The following is a 14,816-nucleotide window of genomic DNA, read 5'->3' as shown; positions in this document are numbered from 1 at the left end:
CTGTTGCAATGATCCAATCAAGACCCACACTATCACATCAAAACTTTCATACCATCACAACCGTCAGATCAGCTGACCTCATTATTATTTGATGTTGTTGTAATTATCAATCCTTCCGGTGAAGGTTAAATTTTTGAACCATTGCAACAATGGAATTGGCAGGTCAGAGATCAGAAAATTTTTCAGCCAGTTTCAAGTTTGATCGTACATGAAGTCGATAAGTCCAAAGTGGGACCTGTCAAAACAGGGGACCCACAAGCCTGCATGTGTGCCATGTGGACAAGGCAGCCCCATCTCTGAAAGAACAGAGAAAGGATCCCATTATAAGCCATACAGCCCTTACAGGTTAAGACTGCAGATTTTAGCCTTTTGCCCGCAAACCCTAACTGGGCCACCATGGTACAGCTCCCTACATTAAATTCACAGCCTCAGTGTACTCTGATCAGTTTCTCATATCACCCCCAGTTCAATGTTTTTCACATTTTCTTGTAAACCAACTCCTGGGGCTTAGGTCTTTGATCATATAGAAACACTACTCTCTCTCTCTCTCTCTCTCTCGCCCTTTTCTGATCTGCTTTTCTTTTTGACCTTTTGAATAAACAATTTTCAGCACTGATTCTGGCCTGCCATTGGCTGCAATATTGAGAGAGAGAGAGAGAGAGATGGGGCACCATTCCTGTTGCAACAAGCAGAAGGTGAAGAGAGGGCTATGGTCACCAGAGGAAGATGAGAAACTCATTAACTACATTACAACCTATGGCCATGGTTGTTGGAGCTCAGTCCCTAAACTTGCAGGTTCTTCCTCTCTCTCTCGATGGTTTCTTGACTCATAACCATAATTTTTTGGTTGTTTTTTACCATCATCTCCGTTGCTCTAGTTTCTCTAACCTTTTTTTCGCAGACTAACTGCAACTACCAACTACATTTGATGCCTGTTTATTATCTTTTTCAGCTTGTTAATCCTTTTTGGCTTGTTTTATGGTGCAGGCCTGCAGAGATGTGGAAAGAGCTGCAGATTAAGATGGATAAATTACCTCAGACCAGACTTAAAACGTGGGAGTTTCTCTCCACAAGAAGCAGCTCTCATCATTGAACTCCATAGTATTCTAGGCAACAGGTAGTTCAACTATTATAGACATGCTAAAATTATAATTTTGACTATTTTCCATCATCATTGTTACTAGTACTATGGAAATTGGTTAATTACCATCATCATAGTAATCATCAATGTCTCTTTTTTTTTTATGATCATTATATGTATCAGTATTTACACATTCGTACTTAGATCTTTCATTTTTCTTTTTTCACTTTCTCTCAAATAGATGGGCACAGATAGCAAAGCATCTACCGGGGAGAACAGATAATGAGGTGAAGAACTTTTGGAATTCAAGTATCAAGAAGAAGCTTATCTCTCATGATGTTCCACCTTTAGCATCTTTCGCTGATGTTCATAATTCTACTCCTCCAGAGGACGGTTTTATCTCTCTAAACGCAAACCCTAATTTGATCTTAAGTACTCAACAAGACCACCTCTACCTTTTCCCGGCAGCACCAGTACTACAAAGTTTTGGTCATGGAGATTTCAAGCCAAATTCGAACAATTACAATATCGATTTGGTTCATCATCATTTTCCAACTCCAATGCTCCCGCCCCCTTCAAATACATCTTCTTCCTTTGACCCAACATGGCCATTGCCGCCCTTTGTCCCTCAACATCTTGATCATCAAAACCAAGAAGACGTTCAAATTTTCAGCAATGAAGTAGTCCAAAATTTTGTTAGTGATAAGCTTATCAATCCAACCACTGCAGTAACTCCTTATGACCAACCGTTAATGGCCCCAACCGTGCCCAAACTCTGTGAAATCCTTGAAGGAAACATCTGCAGCTTGCCACAAGCATCTGTTTCACTAGAAAATATCGATCCAGTTTCCAGACTTTCATCGTCATGTTTTCCGTCAGCTGGTTCAACCTACCCACATGACATGCACGTGCCAACAAGCCAGATGGAGTACATGGATACCATCATCACGTCGCAGCTGCCATCATCTTCATCATCGTCATCCTTATCAGCATTATCCAGCGGACAATATGTTACAAACCCTAATCTTGCTTCAAGCAGCTGGGACCCCTAGGCATGGCGGATCACATCTTACATTATGTTGGGTTGGATTTAGCGAGGTATTGTCTACGGGCTCATTCCATACAAAGCAATTATTTTCTTTTAACATATATGCAGAACATATTAAGTTCAGGTCTTATGAGAGAAAATTAAAACCTAAATGTTACTAGTTTCAAATGTTCAGAATTATATATAATGCTGTCTGATGATGTTCCATAAATAAATGTAGGTTCTTAATTAATTTCACATGTTAATTACTCGTCGAAAATATATATATATATATTTGTATACCAGCTTATATATATAGTTTTCTCTAGTGAAGTTCTACTCTATATTTCTATATCATTTCCTCTATTATATAGCTTTCTCTTTCTCTCTCATTTTGTAGGTGGGGACATATAAAACAATGGAAAATTCATATTCATACATTTTATGTATGATTAATAGAAAGTTGTAGCAAGGTGACGGCACTAAAGATTAATGTGCAGACCAACATATTTAGTAGCTGGTAATGATATAGGGTCTTATGAGAGATTTCCATAATTTCCGTCGGAAGTTTCCGAAGCTATTTTAATTTTCATATATGCACTTTAATTTGGGATTGGGATGGGACAGCATGAAGGATTAAGTTGGAAGACGAACAAGTTACATGAATCAGACAAAAATATTACTACCTAGAATTATATCCTACTTTAAGTACCGTACTGCATGACTCTGATATAAATATTCTTTTAAAATAAATAAAGCAGACTTTTTATTCACCTTTTTCTATCCCAGATTAATCAACGTCGTAATCGTCGTCCAGGGATAACATTAAAGTTCTCAATATCCCTTAAGAATAACATCTTGGTTCCAACAAAATATAGATACTATATATTATATTACTAACATACTACTATATTTTATGTTCCCTGGAGACCCCTTCGTAAAGTTGGTAGTTGGTATAATTTTCAGCATTTAATCTTTTTCTACAATGCGTTGAGTAAAAAATAATTATTCTTAAATTAAATAGTATGGAAGATATATAATGTCTACATTACATATGTAGACAGGCGATGTTCCAATAGAATTTGAGTTGAGATTGAGAGGCACAGGCCCAGCTGCTAATTAATTAGTGTATGCGCCTGCATTTTCTTCCTCCTAATTAATTGGATAAAACTTTGAAGATAAATTTTTTTTTTCTTTTTGGGCCCATCGTAGCCAGGGGGCTGTTGTTTAAAGCCAAAATTCTGATAAACTAAGCATAATACGAGAAAATGTCATGATGAACAAGTTGGGTGAATGGAAGGGACTTTCAATTTTATAAAGTAAATGGCTGCAGGCTGAACAACGTAAAACAATGAGGACAAAACAAGCACGGGCCAACTTCCCGACTGATTCGGCATGTCATCAATGTTTGACACTTGACCAGTGGTTAGTTATCCGGAAATCGGGCTGGTTGGGGCCCAGAAGATATGCCCTTTCACTACACCCTAATGCTAATGACCCTTAACAGTAAACCACTAATATTAGATCATGATCCATGTCTGCTTTCTATGCTCGAAGACCACAACCTCAAGCAAATAAAGGAGAAAAAAAAATTAAGCAGCATTTGCTTTGCTTGCCTCTCGTGATGGAACCAGATGACTGCAATGTAATCTGTAAGGGGACTTCGTTTCCCCACTAGTACTACCGCCTGGAGGCCGCCTTCAAGGGCAATCACTTTCAGCCATTGGGGCATGCTTTGCTTCGGGTTGGACAACTGAGGAAGAAAGTATCTTGGTAATTAACACTATAAAAGTATGCTAGTTCCTGCTTAATTTATTGAGGAAATAACTCAAGAGTTCCATCCATATGGACCGGAGAACTGTTTGACGCAAGAGGCCATAAGGCCACCAGCTTTGTACACTTAACTTGCAAACTTGGGAAAAGATTTACCAAATGGAGTACAGCCTTATCTAGCTGATATCTCATATCTGGCCGTAATTGAACTCAGTATTTAGTACCACTTCCCACTGTACCGCAAGAAATCTATGATCCAGATGGCTACTAAGATTTGGCAAGAAATCCTGGGCATTTCGTCGTTTATCTATGAAATTTGAATATTGTCAGCTTTAGACACCATGCATGCTGATACTGAACCTTGCACTAGACCATGAGAACGAATACATACAGGAAAAAAATCTACACAGAAACATAATATATACTTACATTTTTTTTTTGAAAAGCAATAGATACTTACTTTATTCAGAGAACCGTAATAATATGCCAAATTAGATTATTAAGAGTTTACAATGGTAGAATATTGTTCCACGCTCATCATAAAACTTCATCCAAAGACTAACAAGCAGTTGCACTGTATGTATTAGGAAGAAAAGAGTTGGTACACATCCTTTTGGAATCAACAAACGCAATTTGTCCTTCCTAACACAATCTTTGATCTCTAAATCAGACTCAAAATTTCAATTGTTCTAAGCAGACAAACAGAGATCAAATCAAATGCAACTACACTTCCTGATAATGAACTACAACCATTTTCATAACTTTCTTAGTCAGTTAATTCTTGCAAACACTAATGTATTGAAAGACAATCTAATAGTCAACATATCAGATATCACTAAAAAAAACATCTATCTGAAGAAAGAACAATACTCCTCCAAGGTGTCACCAGGACAGGCAGAGCCAACAGAGTTGAGCAAAAGTGTTTTGAAATTGCTTAGTTGTACCACATTTCAGGGAGCATTGAAATTTGATTCTGATCAAAACATTACCAGTAAAAGAGATGTTAAGCAGTAATTCTCGAACGACCCTTTGCTATTCTTCGAGCAATGACTCGTCGGCCACCCTTTGTTGCCTTGCTGTCCATGAAAAAGAAAATAGTATTTGATTTCGCAGATCTACAGACTTCAATGAGTTTGAAAAGGAAAATTCATTTGAAAGGCCCCCCAAAAAAGTCCTTTCGTCATGTAGCCAGGAAGAGGGAACTGCTCTAAGGAAAGCCCCACTAAGATGTGGGTGGTAATTAGCCTAATCAAAAATAATTCTAGTCTTAACCAAAGCCACTGAACCAGCCATCCTGATTTTTCAAATGAAACTATATTTCAAACAAATTCACCAACTACAACGCCGATTTCGAGTCAGAGGAACTACCAAAAGTTAATGATTCACATTATAAGAGAAGAAAGAGAGCTATACCGAGCAAAATATCCATGAGTCCTTTTGCGCTTGATATGACTAGGCTGATATGTTCTTTTGGGGAATAAGAGCATTGGCTCGCTGGCTGAATCCACTGCAATAATACGTAAGAAACACAGTAACTGTAAACAGAACTCATAAAAGGGAGCAATCAAACCAGTTAACAAATTATCGACTAGACAGCCGATGTACCATTTAAAACATGCAATAACGGGTTGCAGGCAAAATCTAGAATCTGATGAACATCGGAATTAGTGCAATCATAAACTGTTGACACTGGAAAACAAATATTATTATCGACTAAAATAATGAATTTATTTTGGGGGGAGCAGCGGCATTCATTCTAGTTGCTGATGATTAAAAGGAAGTTAAACATAAAAAAAAAAATCAAAATTTCTTAAGAACTACTACTAAATACCAAGATTAAAAGCGGTAGAATTACTACAATGCCACTTAGTTTCAAAGCAATCAAAGAGAGAGAGAGAGAGAGTACCGTCCGGCAGGAAGAAGCGGAAAGAAGGGAGGCCAGTCGGATAGAGAAACCCTAAAGAGGAGACTTTAGAGAGGGAGTCGGCATCGTTTTGAGGAAAATGGAGAGAGGGTTGTGGCTTCAAGAGAGACGGGAAGAGCTGAGGAGTGATTTGGAAGCCTTGATTCGCAATTCGGTGGTTGGAAATCGGCTTCTGCTTGAGAAGCGGATTCGCTATCAGCCGGTTCATCAGCGACGCTCCGGTTCTAACAAGGGCTTTAGTCGCCATTATTTTTCTTCTGTTGAAGAACTGGCTTTTGCTAAACCCTAGAGAGTGGGATAGAAATGAGTGACGAATTGCAAAAGAGGAAGACAAGTTTGTTAATGGGTGTAGGGCCCAACTAATGTTGTCTAACAAGGCCCAAGTAGTTTACTGGGCCTTTTCCATAGAATTTCATTATGTACTTAATTTTGAAATTAATATGTTAGCATAAAAGAAGGTTAATAAATCATAAGCACCTTTTTACACTTTAAATTGATGTTCAAAAAGGGAAAATTTTGAAAAAAAAAAATTGAATAGATAGAGAAAGTTAGAGATAAGAGTACAAAAATTAGAAAAATGAAATTTGAAGTTGTAAGTAGTAGAACTTTTTTATAATCATACTTATAACTTGAAATTAAATACAAATTAACAATGGTTTGTAATATGTTTGGGGTCCGAGCACCATTTACCTAGAATTTTTTTTTCAAATAATTTCATTAATTTAAATCTTACCAATCACATTTACAATCGATGAATATAGCGATCCTATCGATTCAAATCATTTATACATTTATCAAGACAATCATAATAAAAGCCCCTTGATCCTTGATGTTCTAATTTAAGATTCAAGTCTTAACAATCACATTCATGTATAATATGAGGTGCTATAAGCATAATAATCTCACAAACTCAAATCATTGATATTTTTGTCAAGACAATTATAATCAATACCCCATGGATCCTCGATGTTCGCATCAAAGCAATCACAATCAAAACTCACTCTATGAGAGCGTGTGGTATGATGTAAGTAGAGAAGATTTTCTGCATTTTAATTTATTGTAATGTGCTTATAGTGTTTGGTTAGTAAAAAAAATACGAGAAAGTCTTCCCATTACAAAGTGATTGCAGTGAGCAAAGGGAACATCATTTTCTTCTCTCACCGAAGGGAAAGTTAAGTTATAATTTTTTTTCTCCCAAACAGTCCTCACCATAATCTAACCCTCTCTTTTATTCTTTTTTCAAAAACAATCTTCATACAAAATAGTGGTTTTACTAACAATATCAAGATCCACCGTCAAAATAAGCAGCTCCTTCTGGGGAAAAAAACGGCTAAAAAGCTTTATAAATGTCAACACTATCTATGTTCTTCTCTTTCTTGCCCAAAGCACTTTATGGTGTGTTTGGAAAGAGGATATGATCTTTTACTTTGCAGTGCAATAGCTTGAGTTATTTTTACTTTGCCGAGGGCAAAACAAAGTAAATCAATAAAAAGAAAAAACACTGCAATGTTCCGTTTTCAATACCCCTATTCGTTGCTTTTTTTTTCTTTTATTTGATGTTTTCATTTTTTTTCTTATATTTTGATTCACCATTTTAAAAAATAATTTTATATTTTTTTACTTCAATCAATTTTTATAAAAGAAATGTAAACTTCAAAATTTATATTAAAAAGAAGAAAAGTACTTAATTGTATATTGATATATGTAAAGATAATTTTGTAAATTTATACTATATTTCCAATAAAATCCTTTCAAACCAAACACTACGATATAATCCCCTACCAATCACATTCTTTATGATATTACTTTCTCATGTTATTGCAAACGTTACAAAATTATTTTTTCAACAATCACATATCCAGTAATCACATTTTCAATAATCACATTCCTAACAAAATAACAAACACCACCCGTATGATCCATGCCTCACCAACGAAAATTAAAAGTCCACACCACGATAGAACATGTTCGAATATCAATTGTAATGATCTATATCCAAACACCATTAACCCAACAACAATTCGACCTTAAATCACGTGACTATTAAAACTTACACTCGTTACTAGTAATGATTAATTTAAATCTTTAAATATATCTTAACAATCACATAAGTAATTGGGGAAGCTTAACCATTGAGGTTGAGAGAGGTTTTGCTTAATGGCCAATAGTTAAAAGGTTAATTCAATACACTTGAAATCATCCCAAATAATTCAATAAATACAGTAAATGTGATGGCTTATGATAGTATTGCTCAATGATTAGTCAACCACAAAAGTAAATTGAAAAAATTGATTAATAATCATGAACACCATCTAAGAAATCAAAGAAGAAATTACATACAAATCCAAAGAACAAAAAATGAAAAAAGTGGTCAGGAAAAAAGAAACAACAACAATAATTTGGGGAAAGCACATGGTCATATCATTCAGACCAAGGCTATTTCCTTGTATCAAGACCTAGAGGAAACCAAGACAACCCCAAACCTGATGGTGTTTAGAACCCTTTATAAAAAATGGAAAGGGAAATACATAACAAAGAGGAGGGAAAAAAGAAATATCATAACAAAGCAGATCTCAATTGATGACTAAATGTATATCGCTCCTGTGGCTTTATACAAATGACTGATTAAGATTTTATGTTGGTACCCAAGGTTCTATTGCTCCCCATGAAGCGCACTGGAGATCCAATCTGATGCAGCCGTTTGAATGTCTGATTCCATTTGTGGAGAAAGTGATAGGGGAGTTACTGCAACCTATCATTTCAAGCAAAAATGAAAGAACCAAATCAACTGCTGTTTTATGGTGACATAAAAGGAACCATTTAATATTACATAGGTCAATTTCATGACCCTCACGAAAACGAAAATCAATCATTCAAAACCAATTTCAGGGAAAAAAACAATAGGGTTTCAACTTACAAATCCGCTATCGAGTGCCCTGAAATCCAAATCCTCATCTGTATCTTCCTGTTCTCTATCAACAAACTGCAAAATATATATACCCATATCAACAATCAACTATAATTACTCGTAACAAGATTAAAGTATACGTGGATAAGAAAAAAGATTGATGAAGAGCAAGCAAAAATTAGTATAAACAAAAAAAAAAGGAAGCTTTTAAGCTTTTGAGATGCACATGCAACATGTATGAGACAACTAAATATTCCATTTAAGAGATTCCTAAGTAGGCAAACCCTGATTCTATGGAAATGTTCAAATATATTATTGAAATAAGAAAAAATTTTAAAATATAATATTTATTTAGAAAAGAAGATGATAAGAAAAGGATTTCTCGTTCTTGGTTTCACCAACTACAAGAGCAATAAAAATCGGGATTTATGGCAATTAATAACTTCTAGATTTCTTAGATGGAATTTTCAATACCTCCAATCGAAAGTACTTTTTCACTTTCTTGGTATCAGATTTAGCAGCCCCAACAGATTCTATCTCCACGTTCTTCCTTTGTGTGGTCAAGCGGCGAGCAGCACCCTGTGGAAACATATGCATACATTATCAAGAGTGAAGAGTGACAAAGATACTGATCCTACAATTTAAGAGATTAATATAAAGAATGCAGACATGTATAAGGGGGTTGAGGAAGGGGAGTGAATGATGCAATCTTGTTCAATAAAAAGAAACTTACAGCAGCTGATGCATCTCGGCTAAGCTGTGCAAGTTGGATACCAAGGCTTTGTTGATTAGACATGAAATGTGCAGCAGAAGGATGCCGATTAGCTGAAACAGCTTGCCAACTTGGAGCAGATCTCCAAAAACTTTGCTTGGTCAATTTAAAACCCTGTCACATATGAATAAGCAAAAATATATGAAGAGACCAGATAAAGTTACGTGCCGAAAATAACTACACATAACAGTGGGCGGAGCATGCAGCTGATGTAATGAAACAATAGATTGTGCTCGAAGAAAGATAAGGAATATAGAGCTAAACAGTTTTGATAAAATAATCTGATAAAACAGATATAGCATCAAAGTAAAAGGTCATTAAATGGATCAGCTCTTAGAACAAACAACATGTTCAAAAAAAAAAAAAAGGCAAGAATTAGTTGATGCAGTTGCCAGATAGAGTTATCCCACAAGAACAAAAATAAGCAGGAAAAAATTAGCAGTAGAAAGATCATAACTGAAGGCAACATAGCAGATCAATTGTGTATGAAGCATCAGCCATCAAGAACAATTTATGAAGTCAAATAGGGACTCATGTTCCATTAGCATAATTTATGTGTGAAACATTAAAAAGAAACAAAAAGGCACAGCTACAGAGGTTATCTAAAGGAGTAACACTGAACAGATCAAAAATTTTAGTCCGAATTATGTGTGACAAGACACAATGACATGTGTGAAATTTTATCAAACTTCAAAAGCCATTCTTTTGTGTCTAGTTGGACACAACTTGGATTCAAATATTTGAGTAACTATGCTGGTTGGAACTTGGATTGTCGAAATGTACTTTTATATAGAACATCCAACCACCATAAGGAAGCTTCCTTCCAAGGGTGATTTAAAGCTTTCCCCTGTTCAAAGAAGCTTCCATTCAAAAGTAGCAAAATTGGATGTTTTCTACTTGAAGCTTCACATAATCAATTTTCCAAAAATTTTTCTGCCAAATCACTTGGGGTGCAGATCTTTTAAGAGGGACATTGCATCAGGGAAATTTCCATTTCATCAATAAAGAGCATGACTTGAAACTTCCTACCAGATCATATATTATCATGATGCTTTCTAAGGATTTTAATTCTCTTAAAGAAGACAAGGCATGAACCTTGTATAATAACCTCTAAAAATGCTGCTTTTAGGCACATCCAACTCTTTGACATGACTAAAAGCAATGAAACTTCACCCATCCATAACAATTTAGGAAGTAAATCATATCTCACTCAAATCTCTGCATCTAAGAAAATTAAAAGAAGAGATAGAGAGCTTCGAAAAGTTCCAAAAGGGACATTTATGAAAACAATTCCAAGATTACCTAATAATTTGAACCTGATATGACTATATGAGAGTTCCCACACATTCATGCTATAGCCTACAAACAAACAAATGAATACGAATAGATGAGCAGATTGATTGCTCTACTAAGGCGTAAGCAAGGATCTTCCACATTAGCTCTAACAAAAGATCGTTTTTATGATGATAGTGACCTCATATATTTTGCCTCTCCTAACATAAGAAGCACAACAGACAGTTTAAAAACAGGAACACTCAATACCCACCCTAGAAAATTATTGTCACCATCAGCTACAATGAATTGTCTAACAGAATCCAATTGGCTTTTAAACAGTTGTATATAACAAGATTTCATGAGGGCATGACAAGGAAGCAATTATATGCAAATATTCATCATCAGTTGATATCCACAATTTAAAGACCAAAACCACTATCATATCTCATTTAAAACATGATAGACATCAGTACACATCACATAAAAGTTATCACAATCTTATTTTATTAATGTCCTTAAACTAAGGAATCCAAACCTTGTTTGCTGAAGGAGAAGTAGGGATTTCTATACTTAGAAAGCAACTTTTAGGGAAAACACCCTTTTCAATATCTCTGATGGCTGCATTGATTAAAGGTAAACAAACAGCAACTGCATCCTTAAAATCACTTTCTTGGCTTTCTTCCCTCTTCCTGCAATAGTATCCAACATTCAAAAGAACATTCAATTATGAAAGTGAAAAGAAAATAGTAGAACCTAATCCCCATAAAACAGGATTGTAAGTCACCAGTTCAGTGATATTGACAAAGAGGGTACACCACAAATTAATGCTTCTCTAGCGCCAGCCACAACACCTGAGTAAAACCTGGTATATTACACATTATAAATACACTTGGCATCCAAACACGAGCAAAAAAGATTATCGGTAAACTAACAAGATCTAAAAACCATAACACATGCATGAAGACATGCAAAGCTTTATCATCAGCAGATAAAGCTTCAAAGGAAAACTTATAGTATCTTTTATAAATATCAATTAAAAGGGCACTAGTCCCACCTGTTAAAATCAAAGCAAAATTCAATTGGTATTATTGTGCAGGCATGTTCAAAGACTTACATGTGATGACCACAGCTTGATCCCCGATTAATTCCACTAATTACCTGGAAATTTACATCACATACAGTAGTCAATAAATGCTTAAAACCAAACTTATGTTTTTAATTCATTGATTAGAGGATGAATGCCTAACCAGTAGAGGCTTTGACCATGAGAATAGTGCCCCAGACAAGGCTAAGGAGACGCAATCCACAGTAGTCCCTGAAAGCATAGAATCATGATTGAAGCCAATTATGAATTATAACTCAATCCACATCAAATTTACACAAGCTTGCAGACATATATTCACATGAGCATCTGAAAAAGGTAACAAATAACAGTCAGGAAAAAAAATTAAAAGCCAAATTTCCATCATATAAAAAAATGATGGTTCTTAGTTCTGACACACTATACTTGGCTTACTATAATAGTGTGGTTTCATATCCCAACTCAACAAATACTTATAACTTGCCCGAAAAAATTGAATAACATTAATGCAAAATCCAATCACACCTGATACTTCATAAGCTGTGGCGCCATCAATTTCGGCTGGAGTAACAGCAATTGTTTCTCGGAGAGTTACTGAATGACCCGAAACAGATTTGTCCCTGAAGCAATCCATTCAGAAGCTAATAAATCACAACAAATTACCAGATTTACTTGCCAAAATGTTAGAAATTAAATATTTTTAGACTAAATGTCCAAATTAATATAATTAAAAAAAAGCAGAACAATCATAATTCGATATAAGCGACATTTCCAAAAGAAAAAAAGAGTTAAAAAGAATTATGAAGAAAGAAAATTTGCATATTTGCCAATTCTGATATCAAGACCAACTAAAAAGAACATAACCAAATTTGCTAAACGATTAAAAAATAAGAGAGACCCGCATATCCTGGTAAATAAACAATGAGAAGCAAACCAAAAAATAAAAATTGGGGAGAACCCAGATGAGCAAATGCAAAAATTACGACGAAACAAAAAAGAAATCAGAAAATTTGAGAAATTTCAAGGAAAGACCCACGATTGAGGAGCGCAAACATGGACATTGTAGAGGCCTAAACGGACCAAAGCTTGAACGAGATAAACAAGGCCAAGGGAGTCAATCCCTTCCCCGTTGGTAAGCAAAACGACAGGCTTGGAGCTGTCGTTACCATCAGCAGCGTCTTCATTACAAGTAGAAGTAGATGGCTCAGTAGAATCAGCAGCAGAATCATCCTTTTGTTGTTCATTGTTGTTGTTTCCTCCTTTTCTGCTAAGGAGAACTTCTTGCAGATTGTTAACCAAACCAGGAGGTAACATGTTCTTCTTCACAGAAGTAGTCGTCATATTTATTTCATTAAGAATGATTGAATCAAAACCCTAAACAAGAGAGCCAAAAGAGAGAGATAACAATAAATGAGAAAAGGAAAATTTGCTGCAAAAAGGAATCGGAATGGATAGATAAATAAGAGAGAGAGAGAGTTGGATAGACCGGGTCTACCGGGAGACCGAGAAAGAGAGAGAGAGAGAGAGAGAGGATTTTAAGACGGTGAAAAAGCTTTTGAAGACAGAGAGAGAGAGAGAGAGAGAGAGGACTTTTTGATACGAGAGGAATAATAATTAAGAAGGGGAGGGGGAAGATGGAATGGAACACTGTTGTCTAAATGGAGGATGTGGTTTTTTTTTTTTCCCCACTGTTTTTCCTTTTTCTTTCTCTTTGCCTGACACTGCTTTTACTTTACAACTAGTTCGAGATTGGTCTTAAAAACATGGTACCAAATCATGTTATGTTTCCAGCTTAAATTTGCAGAGCAAACAGCAATTCTGCACCATACAAAAAATATATATAATATATATAACATAATTAAAATAATTAAAATTGTACCAAAAATATCTATATAACTTTAATGTAAAACATTATATACTTAATTAATAATATATATATATACATACATACAGTAGAATACGCTGTTGTTTTTATGGACTATATTTTCTTTTTCTTTTTTCTGTTTTTTCTTGTGGGTACCTTGATTGATTTCCAAGGCTGCCCCTTGATCCGTTTCATGATGTGGGTATTTGGTACATGAAGTGAGAGGAGAGGCATGCTATTGGGGTACTTGAGAGACCGTATCATACCCAAACATTTAATATCATTAAATTTTCATATTTAAATCACAATGAAAGCAAGCATATGTCGTTTAGTACTTGTGTTATTGTACCATACACCACTCATATGACTAATTCTTACATAATTTGTCTAATTTATGACATTTATAGGATTACTTTAGATTTTAATATTTGGGTTCAGATCTCTAATTCTTAACTATATATATATATATATACACTTTTTTATCATAAAATAATATTTATGATGTTTGAACTTAACACATAATTGATTATAAGAAGATTTCAATTTTGAAACTTTTTTAACATTAGTATGTCAATTTTCTTTCAAGATCTAAGAAATCAACTAACAATAAAATAGATTTTATTAGGGACAAGAGCAGAAAAGTTTTTTTCACTTACATTGACCTTGACAAATCAAGATACTGTCAAGAAAAAAAATTAAAATAAATAATATCTATGTAAAATAATTTAACAACGTTCATGACCTTGAATAACATTTGGGCAGCCCATGAAGTCGTGGCAGCCACTTTTTTGATAAAAATAGAATTGAAGTTGCGATCTCCACGTTTCCTTCATAAAGGTACACGTTTAGAAGAGATGAGCCATGAAACAAGAGTCAAAATTATATATTCCCATTGGTTGGAATTTTGGGAACTCTTTTTTTTTTTTTTTTTTTATCCCCTAATTTGTTCATATTATTATGCACCCATTTGTAATGATTTTGGGTATCGCCAACTTGATAAAATACTAAACCAAGTTTTCTCATGAATCGTGTTAATTTGTGTAACTGCATTTCTCAAAAATTTAAGACGAAAAAAGGATTCAATTAACACTATTTAAATTATATTATGTTT

The 14,816-nt window shown here is 34.8% G+C and overlaps 3 protein-coding genes across 6 annotated transcripts; 1 reads left to right on the top strand and 2 right to left on the bottom strand.

Moving 5' to 3' along the window:
* The first annotated feature begins 414 nt into the window (after positions 1 to 414).
* On the top strand, positions 415 to 2,346 carry MYB26 (myb domain protein 26). Its single transcript, XM_018122708.2, has 3 exons — positions 415 to 795; positions 988 to 1,117; positions 1,323 to 2,346. The coding sequence occupies exons 1-3, from the start codon at positions 663 to 665 to the stop codon at positions 2,131 to 2,133; spliced, it is 1,074 nt and encodes a 357-aa protein (XP_017978197.1). The 5' UTR covers positions 415 to 662; the 3' UTR covers positions 2,134 to 2,346.
* A 1,052-nt stretch (positions 2,347 to 3,398) lies between these two features.
* Positions 3,399 to 6,112, bottom strand: LOC18596156 (Ribosomal protein L34). 4 transcript variants are annotated; one of them, XR_016027069.1, is made up of 5 exons: positions 5,788 to 6,112; positions 5,295 to 5,388; positions 4,871 to 4,957; positions 4,038 to 4,188; positions 3,399 to 3,861 (listed from the first exon to the last, which is right to left on the bottom strand). XR_016027069.1 is itself a non-coding variant. In XM_088807418.1 (4 exons), exons 1-3 carry the CDS (start codon positions 6,050 to 6,052, stop codon positions 4,885 to 4,887), a joined length of 432 nt encoding a protein of 143 aa, XP_088663544.1. In that variant the 5' UTR covers positions 6,053 to 6,112; the 3' UTR covers positions 3,399 to 3,861; positions 4,871 to 4,884. The 4 variants fall into 4 exon arrangements, 3 of the variants coding, with proteins under 3 accessions (XP_088663544.1, XP_088663543.1, XP_017978052.1); XM_088807418.1 differs by lacking the exon at positions 4,038 to 4,188; XM_088807417.1 differs by lacking the exon at positions 3,399 to 3,861 and having other exon boundaries at positions 3,880 to 4,188.
* A 1,951-nt stretch (positions 6,113 to 8,063) lies between these two features.
* On the bottom strand, positions 8,064 to 13,572 carry LOC18596155 (uncharacterized). Its single transcript, XM_007024455.3, has 10 exons — positions 12,878 to 13,572; positions 12,367 to 12,461; positions 12,008 to 12,075; positions 11,875 to 11,918; positions 11,545 to 11,622; positions 11,296 to 11,449; positions 9,447 to 9,599; positions 9,188 to 9,292; positions 8,723 to 8,788; positions 8,064 to 8,557 (listed from the first exon to the last, which is right to left on the bottom strand). Exons 1-10 carry the CDS (start codon positions 13,180 to 13,182, stop codon positions 8,459 to 8,461), a joined length of 1,167 nt encoding a protein of 388 aa, XP_007024517.2. The 5' UTR covers positions 13,183 to 13,572; the 3' UTR covers positions 8,064 to 8,458.
* Between the last annotated feature and the right edge of the window lie 1,244 nt (positions 13,573 to 14,816).

Source organism: Theobroma cacao, chromosome 6 (assembly GCF_053813885.1).
Source record: "Theobroma cacao isolate CCN51 chromosome 6, ASM5381388v1, whole genome shotgun sequence".
Taxonomy (NCBI): Eukaryota; Viridiplantae; Streptophyta; class Magnoliopsida; order Malvales; family Malvaceae; genus Theobroma; species Theobroma cacao.
The sequence above is the reverse complement of the archived record's forward strand: the minus strand, read 5'-3'. Positions and strand labels throughout refer to the sequence as shown.